The following is a 14,273-nucleotide window of genomic DNA, read 5'->3' as shown; positions in this document are numbered from 1 at the left end:
ATTGGCTGAGCCTTTGCCATTCTGGTTATTCTTCCATCCATTTTGATGGTTGTCTTCCGTTTTCTTCCACGTCTCTCTGGTTTTGCTCTCCATTTTAAGGCATTGGAAATCATTTTAGCTGAACAGCCTATCATTTTTTGCACCTCTTTATAGGTTTTCCCCTCTCCAATCAACTTTTTAATCAAAGTACGCTGTTCTTCGGAACAATGTCTTGAACGACCCAATTTCTCAGCTTTCAAATGCATGTTCAACAAGTGTTGGCTTCATCCTTAAATAGGGGCCACCTGATTCACACCTGTTTCTTCACAAAATTGATGACCTCAGTGATTGAATGCCACACTGCTATTTTTTTGAACACACCCCTTTCAACTAATTCAACTACTTGCCCAATTGCACAGCCTTAAGAGCGTGCATATCATGAATGCTGGGTCTCATTTGTTTTCTGAGAATCTACTGAACCTACTGGTAACTTGTTTGCCACGTAGCAATAAAAAAATATACTAAAAACCTTGATTATTCTGGTTAGTCACATTGTACTGCTATTATTTTGAACAAGACTGTATATTTTATGTTATCCCATGTATATATTCCCCATCCAGTCTTTGTCGGATCTCGTTTGGTGTTACTGTGTTTATCTTCGTCATCTGTGATCATTAAGTAAGAAATAATTGACGACAGGCCGTTGAATTATAATAATGCACACCCAAGATGGTATGCGCCACGACGCGAAGCCAAATAATGTTTCAAACATTAATAAATTATGGCTATATCCATATTTTGTATTTTTGGCAAATTACTGTATATTAAAGAATACAACACCCCATCAAGTTGTTCTTTTATTAGCCTACCGCAAGAGTGCCGAAGCAAAACAGAAATGCAAGTAGGCTATGCAATGCTAAAAGTTTGCTAGAAGAAAAAAAAATTTGCTCGACATGTTAATACATTGTATTTTTTGAGCTATGTTGCAACTTATTCAGTGCTGTCCCCTATGAATGCTATGGATTTCTCATTCAATTGTAGTACAGTACATTTTCAGGTGTTAAAATCCTTTGTCTTTTCCATAATTAGATTGTGTATCATCTGATGTTGTCGACAATCAGTAAGAACAAACAGTTTACTGTTACCAACTACAAAGTCTCCATCAAAGCTCATCCCAATGCAATATTTAAAAAATCCATCTAAGTAAGTTCTCTTTCATCTTTCATATCTTGGTTGTCTCATATAGCAGTTGAATTGATGAGATGTTGTCACTACCACCCAACACACCCGATGCGTGCACAGATGAGTGGGAAGTGAAAGCAGAGGTGAATTCCACGCAACAGACCAATAAATCTGTTACCCTTATTAGGCTATGACAGTTTATACTCTATGGGGCAGTTTCTCGGACAGGGTTTAGATTAATCCAGAACTAGGTCTTAGTTTTATTAGGACATTTAAGTCGTTTTTACAAACAAACCATACCAAAACACAATACAGGTGTGCATCTTGAGACAAAACAATGGCACTGATATATATTAAGATATGTCAGTACAAGGTGTTTTTAAACAAAGGCAACTCAAGCATGCATTTTAGTCTGGGACTAGGTTAAGCTCTGTCTGAGAAACCGCCCTTGTGTGAATTAATGTCAAGTACAAAAACACTAAAATAAAATATTGGTGCCCATATAAATGTTGTACATTAATTTAACTGACATTTATTTTTGTAATTTTATCTCAAACAATATATTTTTTATGTCAAACATTTAGATTGAACACGTTTACAAATCATTCAACGTGTTGCAAAAGTCCCTACACTGAGAGCCATGATCAATCTTGTTATGACAATAGCTTTGCATGCTATCTTTGCTATTTAAAGAACACTTTAACATTACGACAAAAAGTTTATGTGGGGTTGTAAATAAACTCTGGATCAGGCTGGTTGGTCAAACCAGCACAATTCAAAGTGATGTCACCAACTTTCAACATCAAATTAATGAGACCATTGCCATCATAAGGGTGGGTGTAAAACCATAAATCCTTAGATATAAAGAGGATAAAAATATATGTTTGTATAAGAATACAATAAATATTTTGTAATAATGAACAAAACTAATATAGACAATGACATGCATCTGCCTATTAAGTAAACTATGGATATATTTGCAAACATGAAACCGATTCACACATTTCCTCTGAGGTAAGTGTGAATGGTTTGAATTGAAACTAAAGTTATAAAAAGCTGAGTTTAGCATAACAAATAAACACCTACAACACCTATACAGGATCTACTCTGAGAATAAAGGCAATTTAGCCAAATATTAGAGTAATAAGCACATTTTACCTTTGAGCTTGTGTTGTATTAAGTTTTGAGCTCTTTATTGGAAGGACGAAACAATGATTGATTTCACAAACTCCATATTGTTCCTTTGTGGGGAGGACAGGACCCAAATGCAGACAGCTCATGACGAGATACTTTATTAAGTAACAGAAAATACCCTAGAAGGGGTATTTTTTTAAGTTTTTGGTCCTGGAGAATTCCACTACAGACATAATCCTAGGAAGACCCTGGGTTAATTCAACATCATCCAGAGCTTTCTTGGGACACTGGTGAGATCAATGTTTCCCGAATTGTTTACCTCACATGCCTAGTTCTCGTCATCCTCGAAGTACATTAATGACTGTTTGCAGAACTTCCACAGAAAGTCCAAAGAATAATGTGTCTGTCTATCCCATGTGTGTATTCTGAGTTTCAGGATGTGTTCTGTCCCAAGAGAGCCTCCCAACTACCACCTCATTGGCCATGGGACTGTGCGATTGAGCTCCTGCTGGGTGAGCCGGTGCCTATAGGGAAAATGTATTCACTTACACTACCCGAACAGGAAGCCATGGAGATTACATCACTGAAGCTCTGGAACAGGGATACATCAGACCATCAACCTCCCCTGCTACTTCCCCGTATTTCTTCGTCTCCAAGAAAGATGGTGTTCTCCGATCTTGTATCGAATATCGGGCGTTGAATAAGATCTATCCCCTTCCTCTCGTCCCATCAGCCTTGGAACAACTCATGGGTGCCATATAATATTATTCGCATTTGCAGAGGTGACGCATGGAACACAGCTTTTGTGACCCCTACCGGCCACTATGAATATTTGGTCATGCCGTATGGATTGGTCAACGCACCCTCTGTGTTTCAGGATTTAATGCACGCCATCTTCAGGGACCTTTTCATCGGTGTGTCCTAATTTACAATGATGACATTATGATTTATTCCAACAGCCCTGCTGAACACGTCTGTCACGTCTAGGAAGTTTTGAAATAGCTACGTCAACATACTCTCTTCCTGAAAGTTAAGTTGAAAAAACTTATGTGTTACCAATTGAAGTATTTTTAAGTTGATCCAACTTTTCACTTTTTACAGTGTTCAAAGGTTTTATTAATTAATTTCCATTAATTAAACAAAAAATATTTAAAAAATTGCCAATTCAACTCTTACATTATTTGGAGATTATATAAAAATGCATTCATTTATTTTAGTGGTCGACCGATATGTTTTTTATGGCCAATGGCCATATTAAGAAAGATGTATGGCTGATTGGCCGATATAATTAATTTTATTACAGTGAATAAGAGACAAACAGAAAATTAGTGAAACTAAATAAACATTTGATATGCATAACATTTATAAATATACCATTTTAAAGTACTTAAAAGAAGACATAATTCAAGACATGTGGATCTGACATCTCTCGGTACTGTTTGAATAAGTGTGTTGGCTACAACAACACAAACAGTACTGATCAATCTATAGGTTATTTAGTGCTCCAACACAGTGTTTCTCAACCCTGGTCCTCAAGGACCCCCTTCCAGAGTGTTTTAGATGTCTCCTTAATTAACACACCTGATCTAAATCATTAGCTTGTTAGGGAGACATTCTGGAAGGAGGCTGATGAGTTGGTACAGGTGTTTTAAATAAGGAGACATCTAAAACATTCTGGAAGGGGGTCTTTGAGGACCAGGGTTGAAAAACACTGCTCTAACACATCCAGAAGTTTGCCTTCTCAGAGTTTTACAAAATAATTGGGTTTAAATGTCAGGGGATGAAAGTAACACTTGTTACTTTTGTCCAGGTGCTAATACTGTTGCATTATGTTAAAAATGTATATTATTCTAATTTGATTTAATTAAATTTTCATATTGGTTATACTGTTGAATTTTTTTATTCTCACCAATTCAACTTTGTACTGTCGAGTTGTATTTGAAACATTTAATGAAACTGAAATTGTAAAAAATGTAATTTAATTAGGTTATTGTTTTGCAAAGATAAACAACAAAATATGTTTGCAGTTACTTATTAACTAGGTCATAGTCATGTATATTTGTCACACCCCGGGGGCGGACCCGAATATGCTAAAGGGTCACGCCCCTCTTAACTCTTCCACCTCGAGGAGTTTCCCAAGACCACCCCAATGACCAGACAGACGAGTATACTATAATTAAAACAAGCTTTATTAAATATTTAAAAAGGGGAAAGGGGGAAGGGAAAAAGGGAACTTTAAAACTAATGTGGCTCTTCTTTGCCTCCAGGGCCACTTGGGGAGAAGACTGGGGGCCGGGGCTCTGGCCCAGCAACCCGTGGCGCGCTCCGCTTCTCCTGGAGGCAGAATCGAACACAGTCTGACCAGGTCAAACACCCCACTGATGCTCGCAGCACTGGGGGATCCTCGTTCCCACACAGGGCCTCACTGGTTCAGGTAGGTAGTTGCTACAAGCATAGAACAGATTATTCCACAGGTTGCGTTACTCACAGTGCCCGGGGGATCCTCGTTCCCACACGGAGCTTCACTGGTTCAGGTAGGTAGTTGCTACAAACACAGAACAGATTATTCCACGGGTTACGTTACTCACAGTGCCGGGGGATCCTCGTTCCCACACGGAGCTTCACTAGTTCAGGTAGGTAGTTGCTACAAACACAGAACAGATTATTCCACGGGTTGCGTTACTCACAGTGCCGGGGGATCCTCGTTCCCACACGGAGCTTCACTAGTTCAGGTAGGTAGTTGCTACAAGCACAGAACAGATTATTCCACAGGTTACGTTACTCGCAGTGCCGGGGGATCCTCGTTCCCACACAGATCTCCGCTGATTCAGGTAGGTAATTGCTACAAGCACAGAACAGGTTATTCCACAGGCTGCGTTACTCACAGTGCCGGGGGATCCTCGTTCCCACACGGAGCTTCACTGGTTCAGGTAGGTAGTTGCTACAAGCACAGAACAGGTTATTTCACAGGCTGCGTTACTCACAGTGCCGGGGGATCCTCGTTCCCACACGGGGCTCCACTAGTTCAGGTAGGTTGTTGCTATAAGCACAGAACAGGTTATTTCACAGGCTGCGTTACTCACAGTGCCGGGGGATCCTCGTTCCCACACGGAGCTCCACTGGTTCAGGTAGATTGTTGCTATAAGCACAGAACAGGTTATTTCACAGGCTGCGTTACCCACAGTGCCGGGGGATCCTCGTTCCCACACGGAGCTCCACTGGTTCAGGTAGGTTGCTGCTATAAGCACAGAACAGGTTATTCCACAGGCTGCGTTACTCACAGTGCCGGGGGATCCTCGTTCCCACACGGAGCTTCACTGGTTCAGGTAGTAGACGAAGCTCTCGCTGTCACACCCCGGGCACAAAGCTTGATTTTCTCTCTCTCCCTATAGGATTCAGGCCGCAACAGATGTCACCATCTCGTGTCTCGTCGGAGGCTGGGCAGTTCGAACGCTACAAGCACAGCATACGCACAGCAAGTCAAGCGTAAACACCATCAATCAGTGAAACTCACCCACAGCACTCTTATACCACGTCACGTGAATTTTAGATCGTCCTTGCCACCTGACCACGACGACCTCGAGAGATTGGTTGGGCAACAACTGGATCACAAAGGAGGGAGAAATGTATGGTATTCACAGGCCCGGCGTGTCAGTTATCACTTCCCTGGCTCACCTGTACTTCCTCTTTCCCACAGGGCCACTGGCTTACTGGCGGGCGGTGCTTCGTCCGTGCTTCTGGTCAACCGCGGCTCACCCACGCTCTCCTCTCCAGTGGGGCCAGGGACCTCACGAAACACAAGAACACACACCAGGATAACTCTTCATACAAGACATTTGCAGAGAAGTATCACAGCGGTTACTCACGCTTGGTTGCCAATAACCTCTGTTCACGGTGCTCTCAATGGCTCTGTGTCCACTCCTTCTCACATAAACTCCACAATATCCCTTCGTCCGCTGACTGTCTCTTACTCTCTTCCCCAGGAGAGCGATCCGACCAGCGTGGTCCGTCTGCAAAGCAGCAACACAACGTACACAACGTATACCACAAGCACCCCGTTTAATGTCTGCAAAGGTGTCTTTATACCCTGACTCTTCTCCTCGTCAGCCTATTAGCAACTGCTGTGTTAATTTGCCCCACCTGAGCGTGATCAGACTTAATTTGACTTCGGGGAAACCCCGGAAATGAAATGTGGAAGCCGGGTTCCGCCCGTCGTCCAAATGAAATGTGGAAGCCGGGTTCCGCCCGTCGTTCATTAAAACGTCACCTGTGACATATTTACTAAAGACGAGTGTAACACAAAAATATTTGTTCTTTTGTGTGACTTTTGACCCACCTGTGTTACGTAAGTCAGTTAAAAAAAATTTAAAAGTTCACCTGGTAATAATAGACCACACTTGTGAGTTATTGACTACAGCAAAAATATATCTCCTTCTGAAACATGTGAAGTTTTTCTGAAAAATTTTTACTTTCCCCACTGCTCTCCCCTAAATTGCATTTCTTGAGCTACGTTGCCACTTATTTAAATTATGCATAAGATTGTATAACAAACAACCTACCCTAACTAAATGTCATAATCAGGACTACAGTTTTATTGGTCTGTTGCGCGGAAGTCACTTCGCATTTTACAGACGTGCTGCTTTCACTTCCACTCATCTGTGCGCATCTCAAGAGCTGTGTCGGGTTGCTGGTGAAAACATCTCATCAATTCATCTGCTGTGAAGGTTTACACGGATTTGAAACATGAGAGGGAACTTACTCGGACTGCTTTTTCTTTTAAAATATTGCATTTGCGAGGATGTACAGAACTTTGATGGAGACATCAGGGACTTAGTAGTTGGTAACAGTAAATTGTTTGTTCTTACTGACCGTCGACTACATCAGATGAGTCACGATCTATTTCTGGAAAAGACAAAGGATTTTAATGCCACACATCCGAACGTTACACTTCTGGTGCCTTTTGAGGCGAACGACACCCTGATTACATGCGCAACATCTAACGGTGGATACTGTGAAGTTCTTGATCTCATTGATATTACAAACAGTATTCACTGGGAGAGCAAATCTAGTGTACCACAGACAAATGAGAAATCTGTAGCATTCATAGTGGACAGCAGCCTTAATAACAGCCCTAATGGTGCTTACCTGTTGGTTGGGAGGAAGGACGATAGTGCCAATAAAATGCATACTGTTGTTACCTTGTGGAACACTTTAGATTCTCAACCAGGCTCTATTTTCTCTCCATTAGACGACGGATCAACTCCCTTCATTTGTACAGAAAGACACATAGAGTTTATAGATGGGTTTCAGATCAGTTTGCTTAAACTTTCGTACCTGTTTCTTAACACAAAAACTGAGTCCGGTTGGCAAGCGTTTGCCCTCAGGCTCAACAATGCCAAAGGACTCAAGAAAGACATTCTGAAGAGCCTTACTGGAACAATGTTAAAATGTTGTAATGATAAATCTCGTCCTGTCCTCATCGCATCAGCTCTTATTTCTTCAGATAAAGCTGTGATCTGGACAGGTGTCTTCAGTGCGCAAAATGATCCAGAGGACACCGCACTCGCTGTTTATGACCTCAGTAATGTTGATGGCAAAGTTAAAGATTTCTGCTTCAGCGGCAAGACATGTAAGCTGAGTTCACAGGTAAGGGATGGGTGCTATTTTTTATTTTTGCAATAATTTATTTATTCTGCATGTAGTTATGTGGTCAGTGCACACTTTTTTGAATAGAAAAGAGCTGCTTCTATCGTTTTGGCTTCTGTTGACACCGTTTGAAATAAAATATCCTGCTTATTTCACCATTCACCAAAGACATAACATTAAATATTGCTCTTTTCATTGCAGATTGATCCTACACGTCAGCCAGTAGCAGTAGTTTTCAAATACAAGTCAATGAGTTCAGTAGCAGCAGTTAGGAGTGAATCCTGGATTGTGCTCTTCATTGGAACCAAAGATGGACAACTGATAAAGGTCGCCTCTGTTCTTTATCTGTTTCTGTACTCAGCTCTAAAATGCAGTCCTTTTTTGTCAATGCTTGTGATGCTCTTCGTATTTGTAGGTTGTGTTGGATGAGAGTTTCAGTCCAGGCTGTCCCACAGTGCTGTACAGATCTGATGATGATCAAAAAGTGCTTCACAGGATGCATTTAGATTTCAAACATATCTACATAGCTCTGAAAAACCAGGTATGTTATGAATATTAAAATTTTGTACTAATCATTGAAAGTCTTCTTGAGCATTCTCATCAAAAATATATTTGTGCATATTTTCCTTTTTTTGCTATTTGTTGTACTGTTTTGTGCAAGAATGCCAGAAATATGGAAGTTACTGAAAGTGGTCTCATACAGCGATGTGATAAAGATAGTAAACCCTTTTTGAATTCTCTGGTTTTACGTATCTGGACATAACAAAAATAATTGTGTGATCCTATGCTCTTTAAATTAAATATGATGGACTGATAAAATCAAACAGGAAACAATGCATTCAAGTTACTTCTGCCGTGGTTCTACAAGATATGAATCTTGCGTGTATTTAGTGTAGTTTAAATTGGCAGTTTTCTAAATTCATGTTCACACTTATGCCTATGGTTTTAATATAGATAAGAAGATTGCCTGTGGTTCAGTGTGCTAAACACAGATCTCTTAAAGACTGCAGAGAAGCTCTGGATCCTTTCTGTGGATGGTGCTCAAGTTTACACATGTAAGACTGATATCTCCTCTGTTGTTCAAAAACACATCTGTTTCAAGCTGCCCTTGCCTTAATCGAATATACCTACTGGTTTATTAAGAGAGAGTGTGCATCATTGCATCTAGTGTGGTTTATACATCTAGACAGAAGCAATGTGCAAGATAAAGAAATATACAGTGGAGACTGCAGATATAGTTATAATACTGGGTAATACCGTTTCATGTTTTTTGTCTAGATGTTCTACCCAGAATGAATGCTCAAACTCTTCATGGATATCCTTCCCAAAAGGTTCTGTTCAGAAAAAGCTTTTTTCATTTCAGGTCACAGAGAAATCCATCAGAGAGGTAGATCATCATAAACTTTCTGAATATTTCCAATATTACTGTTTTTGATGTCATCATTGTTTTCTCGTAAACAGATTACTCTACATCTGACCTTAAATCTGAAGAGCACACAAAATCCTGCCGTCTTCTCATGTGCATTCACCAGAGGAGGTGTGAACCTTTGTGATGGACCTGATCCTGCTGTAGTTTTTCCAAACTGCTCCTGTAGCTTTTCAGAGCAGCAGCTGTCAACTAAAGGTCAGTTCCTCATCTGTTGTGTTTTATATGTAGGCCTGCTGTTATCCAGTATATGTCAAATAGAGTTGTCAGAATATGGTTGTTTAAATATTTTTGTTTAGGTTTGGAAATCTCAGCTACAGTTACTGTTGAGGACCAGAAGATCACAGAGACCCTGATGCTGAAGAACTGCCCCACTATTACAGATAATTCACCAAAGACTTCTTATGCACAGTGAGAAAATACTTAAGTATAACTTTGTAATTTTTCGGTGAAAAACCTGCACATTTCATATATGTGACCCATCTGTGATATACAGGCTAAAGTCTCATGATATAATTATGAGGTTTGGAGCATCAAAGTTGGATTTCATTCATTGATTTCAATCTTTGACATGACCTTACTCAGTCAATATTGCAAACTTTACAGTTCAGTTACTTTTCGCACTCAAAAAATCCTGCAGGTGTGTACAGTGCATCACAGCTGGATGCCATTGGTCAACTTCTGACAAGCGTTGTGACTGGACACATGGACAGAATGTGGACCTTCTTTTGATAGACCCGCCCCACACATACACAACCCAGGCAACGATGGTAAGTAGGCACGCCTCTTACTGCTGATTGGCTACAAGTGTGTTTTGGTATTCGGACCGACTCCCTTGTCCAGAATATTTTTCAAAAATCATGCACCCCGCCTTTAAATGTTTCATGTGTATGCTATCCATAAAAAATCGACATAATTCTTTTGTGCCTTATTGTTATTTTTGTTTGCTTACATGTGAATTTCTTTCTTTTCTCAACTTTTTAGGTAGTATGTAAAGATTTGCGCTCTGAGGCAAAAGTAAGTGTCACTCTCATTATGTGCTCTACCAAAATAAGGATGTTGTTTGCAAAATGTTCTTTTTAAAAGAATAGGACTTTGAAAGTGTCTGAGGAAAATTGAGGAACAATTTTCATATAAATGTGTGAACAATTGTTTTCCTGTGTCTCTAAATGATTTGTCACAATAATTTCTTATAAAAACAAGGAATGTCACATACTGTAATTGCTCTGTCTTGGTTTCTATGTTTAAGTCTTATTGAGTGCTTTCATTTCTGTCCTACAGGTGCCAGAGATTTTTTCTATAGAGCCGAACAGAGTTTCTTTCCATGGCAGAAACAATGTTTTACTAACAGGAAGGAACCTGGAATCTGTCACCAAAATTCGTATTCAAGGGGATCTGAACTGCTTTTCAAAAGAGTGAGACTTTTTGAGTCTGTCCTGACATCTGTGCATATGTTATGTATTATATACAATATAGATTGTGTTTGTGTGAATAAATGTGTTTCTTCAGGTCTCCTGTGTTTAATCGTTCGAGTGACAGTCTAAGGTTCCACGTTCCTCCCAGTGAAGCTAAAGGAACACTAAAAGTGTGTGCTGTTACTAAGGATGACCGTTGTCATGGTAACAGCATCATCACTTACAGTTCCCAACCCAGCTGCATAGGTCTACAACCCAAAGTCACCTGGAGAAGGTAGAACTCTTGAAACCATTTAAACAATAATATCCAAGCTAAAAATGTGGCTTATCTTAATTTACTGGGTTAACTGATATACATTTTTTTATTATGACTTTTAATTCACAATATAGCGCAGCCTTTCATACCACAATGTTTAACAAACTATGTTAGTCATCAAATCAGCAAAAAAATCTATTAATATGGAAAACCAAGAACCGCAAATTAATGATTTGCAGAAAAACATCCTAGCAATGACAGCGAGAAATGAAAGCAGGTTATTTTGTGCATATCCCATGGTAAATTAAACTGTTGGTAAGGGCAAAAACTACTGTACTTTGATAAGGGCAACTTGCTTACTGGCAACCAGGCTGCTTGTAATATTTTCGGTCAGTTTCACTTCCCTTAATAGCATAAATGTGTCATGTTTTGTTTAATGTGTTATATGAGTGTGTGTGCAGGAAATTAAAACTCTACAGCTTTGTGCTATGGACTTCTGAGTTCTCAACTTTACTCATCTCTGTCTTTTGATTGGTTAAAACTCTGTATTTGTCCATCAGTGGTGGAAGGAAAATTTACGTGCAGGGGAACAATTTGGAGTTTGTGGAATCAATCATTGTCCATTCCTCCAATACAGAGCTTGAAACAAACTACAACATAAACTCAACGGTAAATGGGGTTATTACCCGCATTTGTCTAAAATGATACTGAGATCTGCTATTTCCACCTTTAAACAGTCCATATTGACACATAACAGATGAAAAGTATCTTCTGTTGCTAAATGTCCCACAGTGACTATAGCCTAATTCTAATTATTACTACAAAACATTTTTTTGTGATCACAGCTTACATGTAGCTTTATATTGTATTTAAGACATATTTTTATTCTTTCATTTCTTAGGACATGTGGTTTCTTATGAACCATTATGATGGCAGTGATCCGATTAAGTTGAAGTTGAAAGTTGGGAACGTCACTTTAGACTGTGCAAATCTTACCCTCCAGCCTGATCCAAAGTTCATTGGGTTCGAAGCCATACGGGTGTCTGACTATCTAACTGTAAACATTAAGGTAAACCTAAGTCCAAACTTTATTTGTATTATATCATTAGCAATATAGTAAAATATGTAATGTAACCTCATTTACAGAGTAATAATAAAATAGGGATGGTTCTTTTTAACACATGGTTTGGTCAAAAATTAAATTTGTATGGGTAATTTAACCCAACGGCAGGGATTGTTTTTGCCCCAACCATGGGTTGAAAAATAAAAAAAGAATATTTTATAGAGAGTATACTTATAAGTTATAGTCTTATGGTGAGGTGGTCCCCATCTGCATTTGCATTTCACTTAAATGGCACATATTTTGCAAAATCCACTTTTACAGTGTTATAAATGTGTGTGTTATAAATCCTGCATAGTCTTCTTCTTTAATCCCCAGTAATACAAAGCAGTCTCAGTAAACATGCTGTTTTGATTATCTTGTTAAAGTGATGTCACACTGATAAAGCCCCACCCACGGCCACTGACTGACTATTTAATTATACCCAAAAGCTTTTCTAAATGTGAGCCTGGACCAGAAAACCATTTGCAAGTCGCATTACTAGCAATAGCCAACGATACATTGTATGGCTCAAAATTATTGATTTTTCTTTTTTTATATAAGTAAAGATCATGTTCCATTTAGATGTTTTTTCCAATTTCCTGTCGTAATATATGAAGACTTTCAAAAATTTGCCAGAAACTCAACTACTGTACAAACTTCCCTTTAGCTTGTGAAACAAATTTAACTCACAAACATCTTTCTTTCCTTTTTTAGATAAAGGCAGATAAGTTGAACCTGAGTATGGATGAGGTACAGGTAACTGGTCTAAAGGGAGATCGGGGACATGAGTGTGTTTTGGTGTTGATGAAACACGATGTCATTGTATGTGCTATTAAAGGGAACCTCAACACAGTGGACTCTCTGATTGTAAGTTTTTATAAAATTTACTTATTCATTTATTTCAAATAAGTGATTTCTGCACCACTGGCAAAACCAGTAACAGAAGCGATAACAAAAATAAGCCAGTGTTGTTATGTTCATAGTCAATTTTATTTAAAAAAAATTATTTCTACTGCATAAAACAATTCTTTCTGTGTCTATTTCAGATCATGGTTGGAAAATTTGATCTTACCACTGGACAAAATATGTCAAAATATTTGAACATTTGCATGAAGAATGGGTAAAGGAAAAAAGTTAGAAATTTCTTTATATAGTCTGTGGTAGTTTAGGTTAATAGGTCAGCTTAACTCATACATCACATGTGTAAACTTGCTTAATACAAGGCTGCTTTTCATGTAACTTAGAAAATCTTAGATGCTGTGGATGCTGTGTTTTCTAAACACCAGGTGGCGCTCTATACCTACTTATTAAGTATACAGTACATTGTATTAATTCAAAACAGTAAAACTTCCTTCAGTCTGCTATTTAGGAGCTGGGTAGTAACTGTTTACATGTTATCTGTTTTACGTTATACTCATAATCAAAGTACTGTTACTAAGCTTCCATTAGATGTATTATTATTTTATTGTTTATTCCCACTTTCTATAAAATCTTTGAATTTTTTCACAAGCTGTCAATCAGTGGCAAGCCTGATGTGTTTTATATGTGTATTCTATATGTTTTTGATGTTTTGTAGAGTGCATGTAATCCCCCAGCTCATACATTGGCTGTTCAGTTTTGTCTGATTATTGTATCTGTCCCTAAACAAATAAAACAGATAAATTAATTAAAAAAGATATCAAGATTGTATTTTTACAGAATGCTCTCATGTAGGATCATTTATATCAGCCGTAAATAAATAAGACTAGCTTGGTTTTCACCGGGAAGCTTGTAGCACCTGTAAATTTGAACAGTCTAAACATAAAGGTTCAAAATAGTTCTGTGTCAGGTTCCAAAAAGAACCTTCAAAATATTATTTTTAAGACTGCAATACTTTTTCCAGTGTGTCTCAAACATTGATCAAGTTCATATTTTCTTTTAAGAAATGTAGGTTATAAGTTGGTGTTAAGTAAAACCAGCGACATAAGCTTAAAGACTTTCTTTATATTAATACAAGTATAGATTGGAATTTGAGTATTGCATTGTTTAAATAAAAAGGATATTTAAATAAATTTATTCTCCAACTCCAAATTCTATTATTAACCAAATTGAATACCTCCATGTACTCCATCACTTATTACAATAATTAAATAA

General features: G+C 38.4%; 1 protein-coding gene across 1 annotated transcript; it reads left to right on the top strand.

Annotated features, from left to right (window-relative positions):
• Window positions 1-6,962: 6,962 nt before the first annotated feature.
• LOC135749799 (plexin-C1-like) lies at window positions 6,963-13,833 on the top strand. Its single transcript, XM_065268467.2, has 15 exons — window positions 6,963-7,941; window positions 8,143-8,268; window positions 8,357-8,482; window positions 8,896-8,996; window positions 9,220-9,328; window positions 9,403-9,565; window positions 9,667-9,778; window positions 10,008-10,137; window positions 10,352-10,384; window positions 10,649-10,782; window positions 10,877-11,056; window positions 11,599-11,707; window positions 11,940-12,107; window positions 12,855-13,007; window positions 13,187-13,833. Exons 1-15 carry the CDS (start codon window positions 7,039-7,041, stop codon window positions 13,262-13,264), a joined length of 2,625 nt encoding a protein of 874 aa, XP_065124539.1. The 5' UTR covers window positions 6,963-7,038; the 3' UTR covers window positions 13,265-13,833.
• Window positions 13,834-14,273: the final 440 nt, after the last annotated feature.

This window comes from Paramisgurnus dabryanus, chromosome 1, assembly GCF_030506205.2.
Source record: "Paramisgurnus dabryanus chromosome 1, PD_genome_1.1, whole genome shotgun sequence".
NCBI lineage: Eukaryota > Metazoa > Chordata > Actinopteri > Cypriniformes > Cobitidae > Paramisgurnus > Paramisgurnus dabryanus.
The sequence above is the reverse complement of the archived record's forward strand: the minus strand, read 5'-3'. Positions and strand labels throughout refer to the sequence as shown.

What these genes read in the sequence shown, in the direction of transcription:
- LOC135749799 (XM_065268467.2), top strand. Translation starts at nt 7,039, where the DNA reads ATGAGAGGGAACTTACTCGGACTGCTTTTTCTTTTAAAATATTGCATT. An exon ending in CATGTAAGCTGAGTTCACAG is followed by an intron (nt 7,942 to 8,142) that starts GTAAGGGATGGG and finishes TTTTCATTGCAG; the next exon opens with ATTGATCCTACACGTCAGCC. An exon ending in ACATAGCTCTGAAAAACCAG is followed by an intron (nt 8,483 to 8,895) that starts GTATGTTATGAA and finishes GTTTTAATATAG; the next exon opens with ATAAGAAGATTGCCTGTGGT.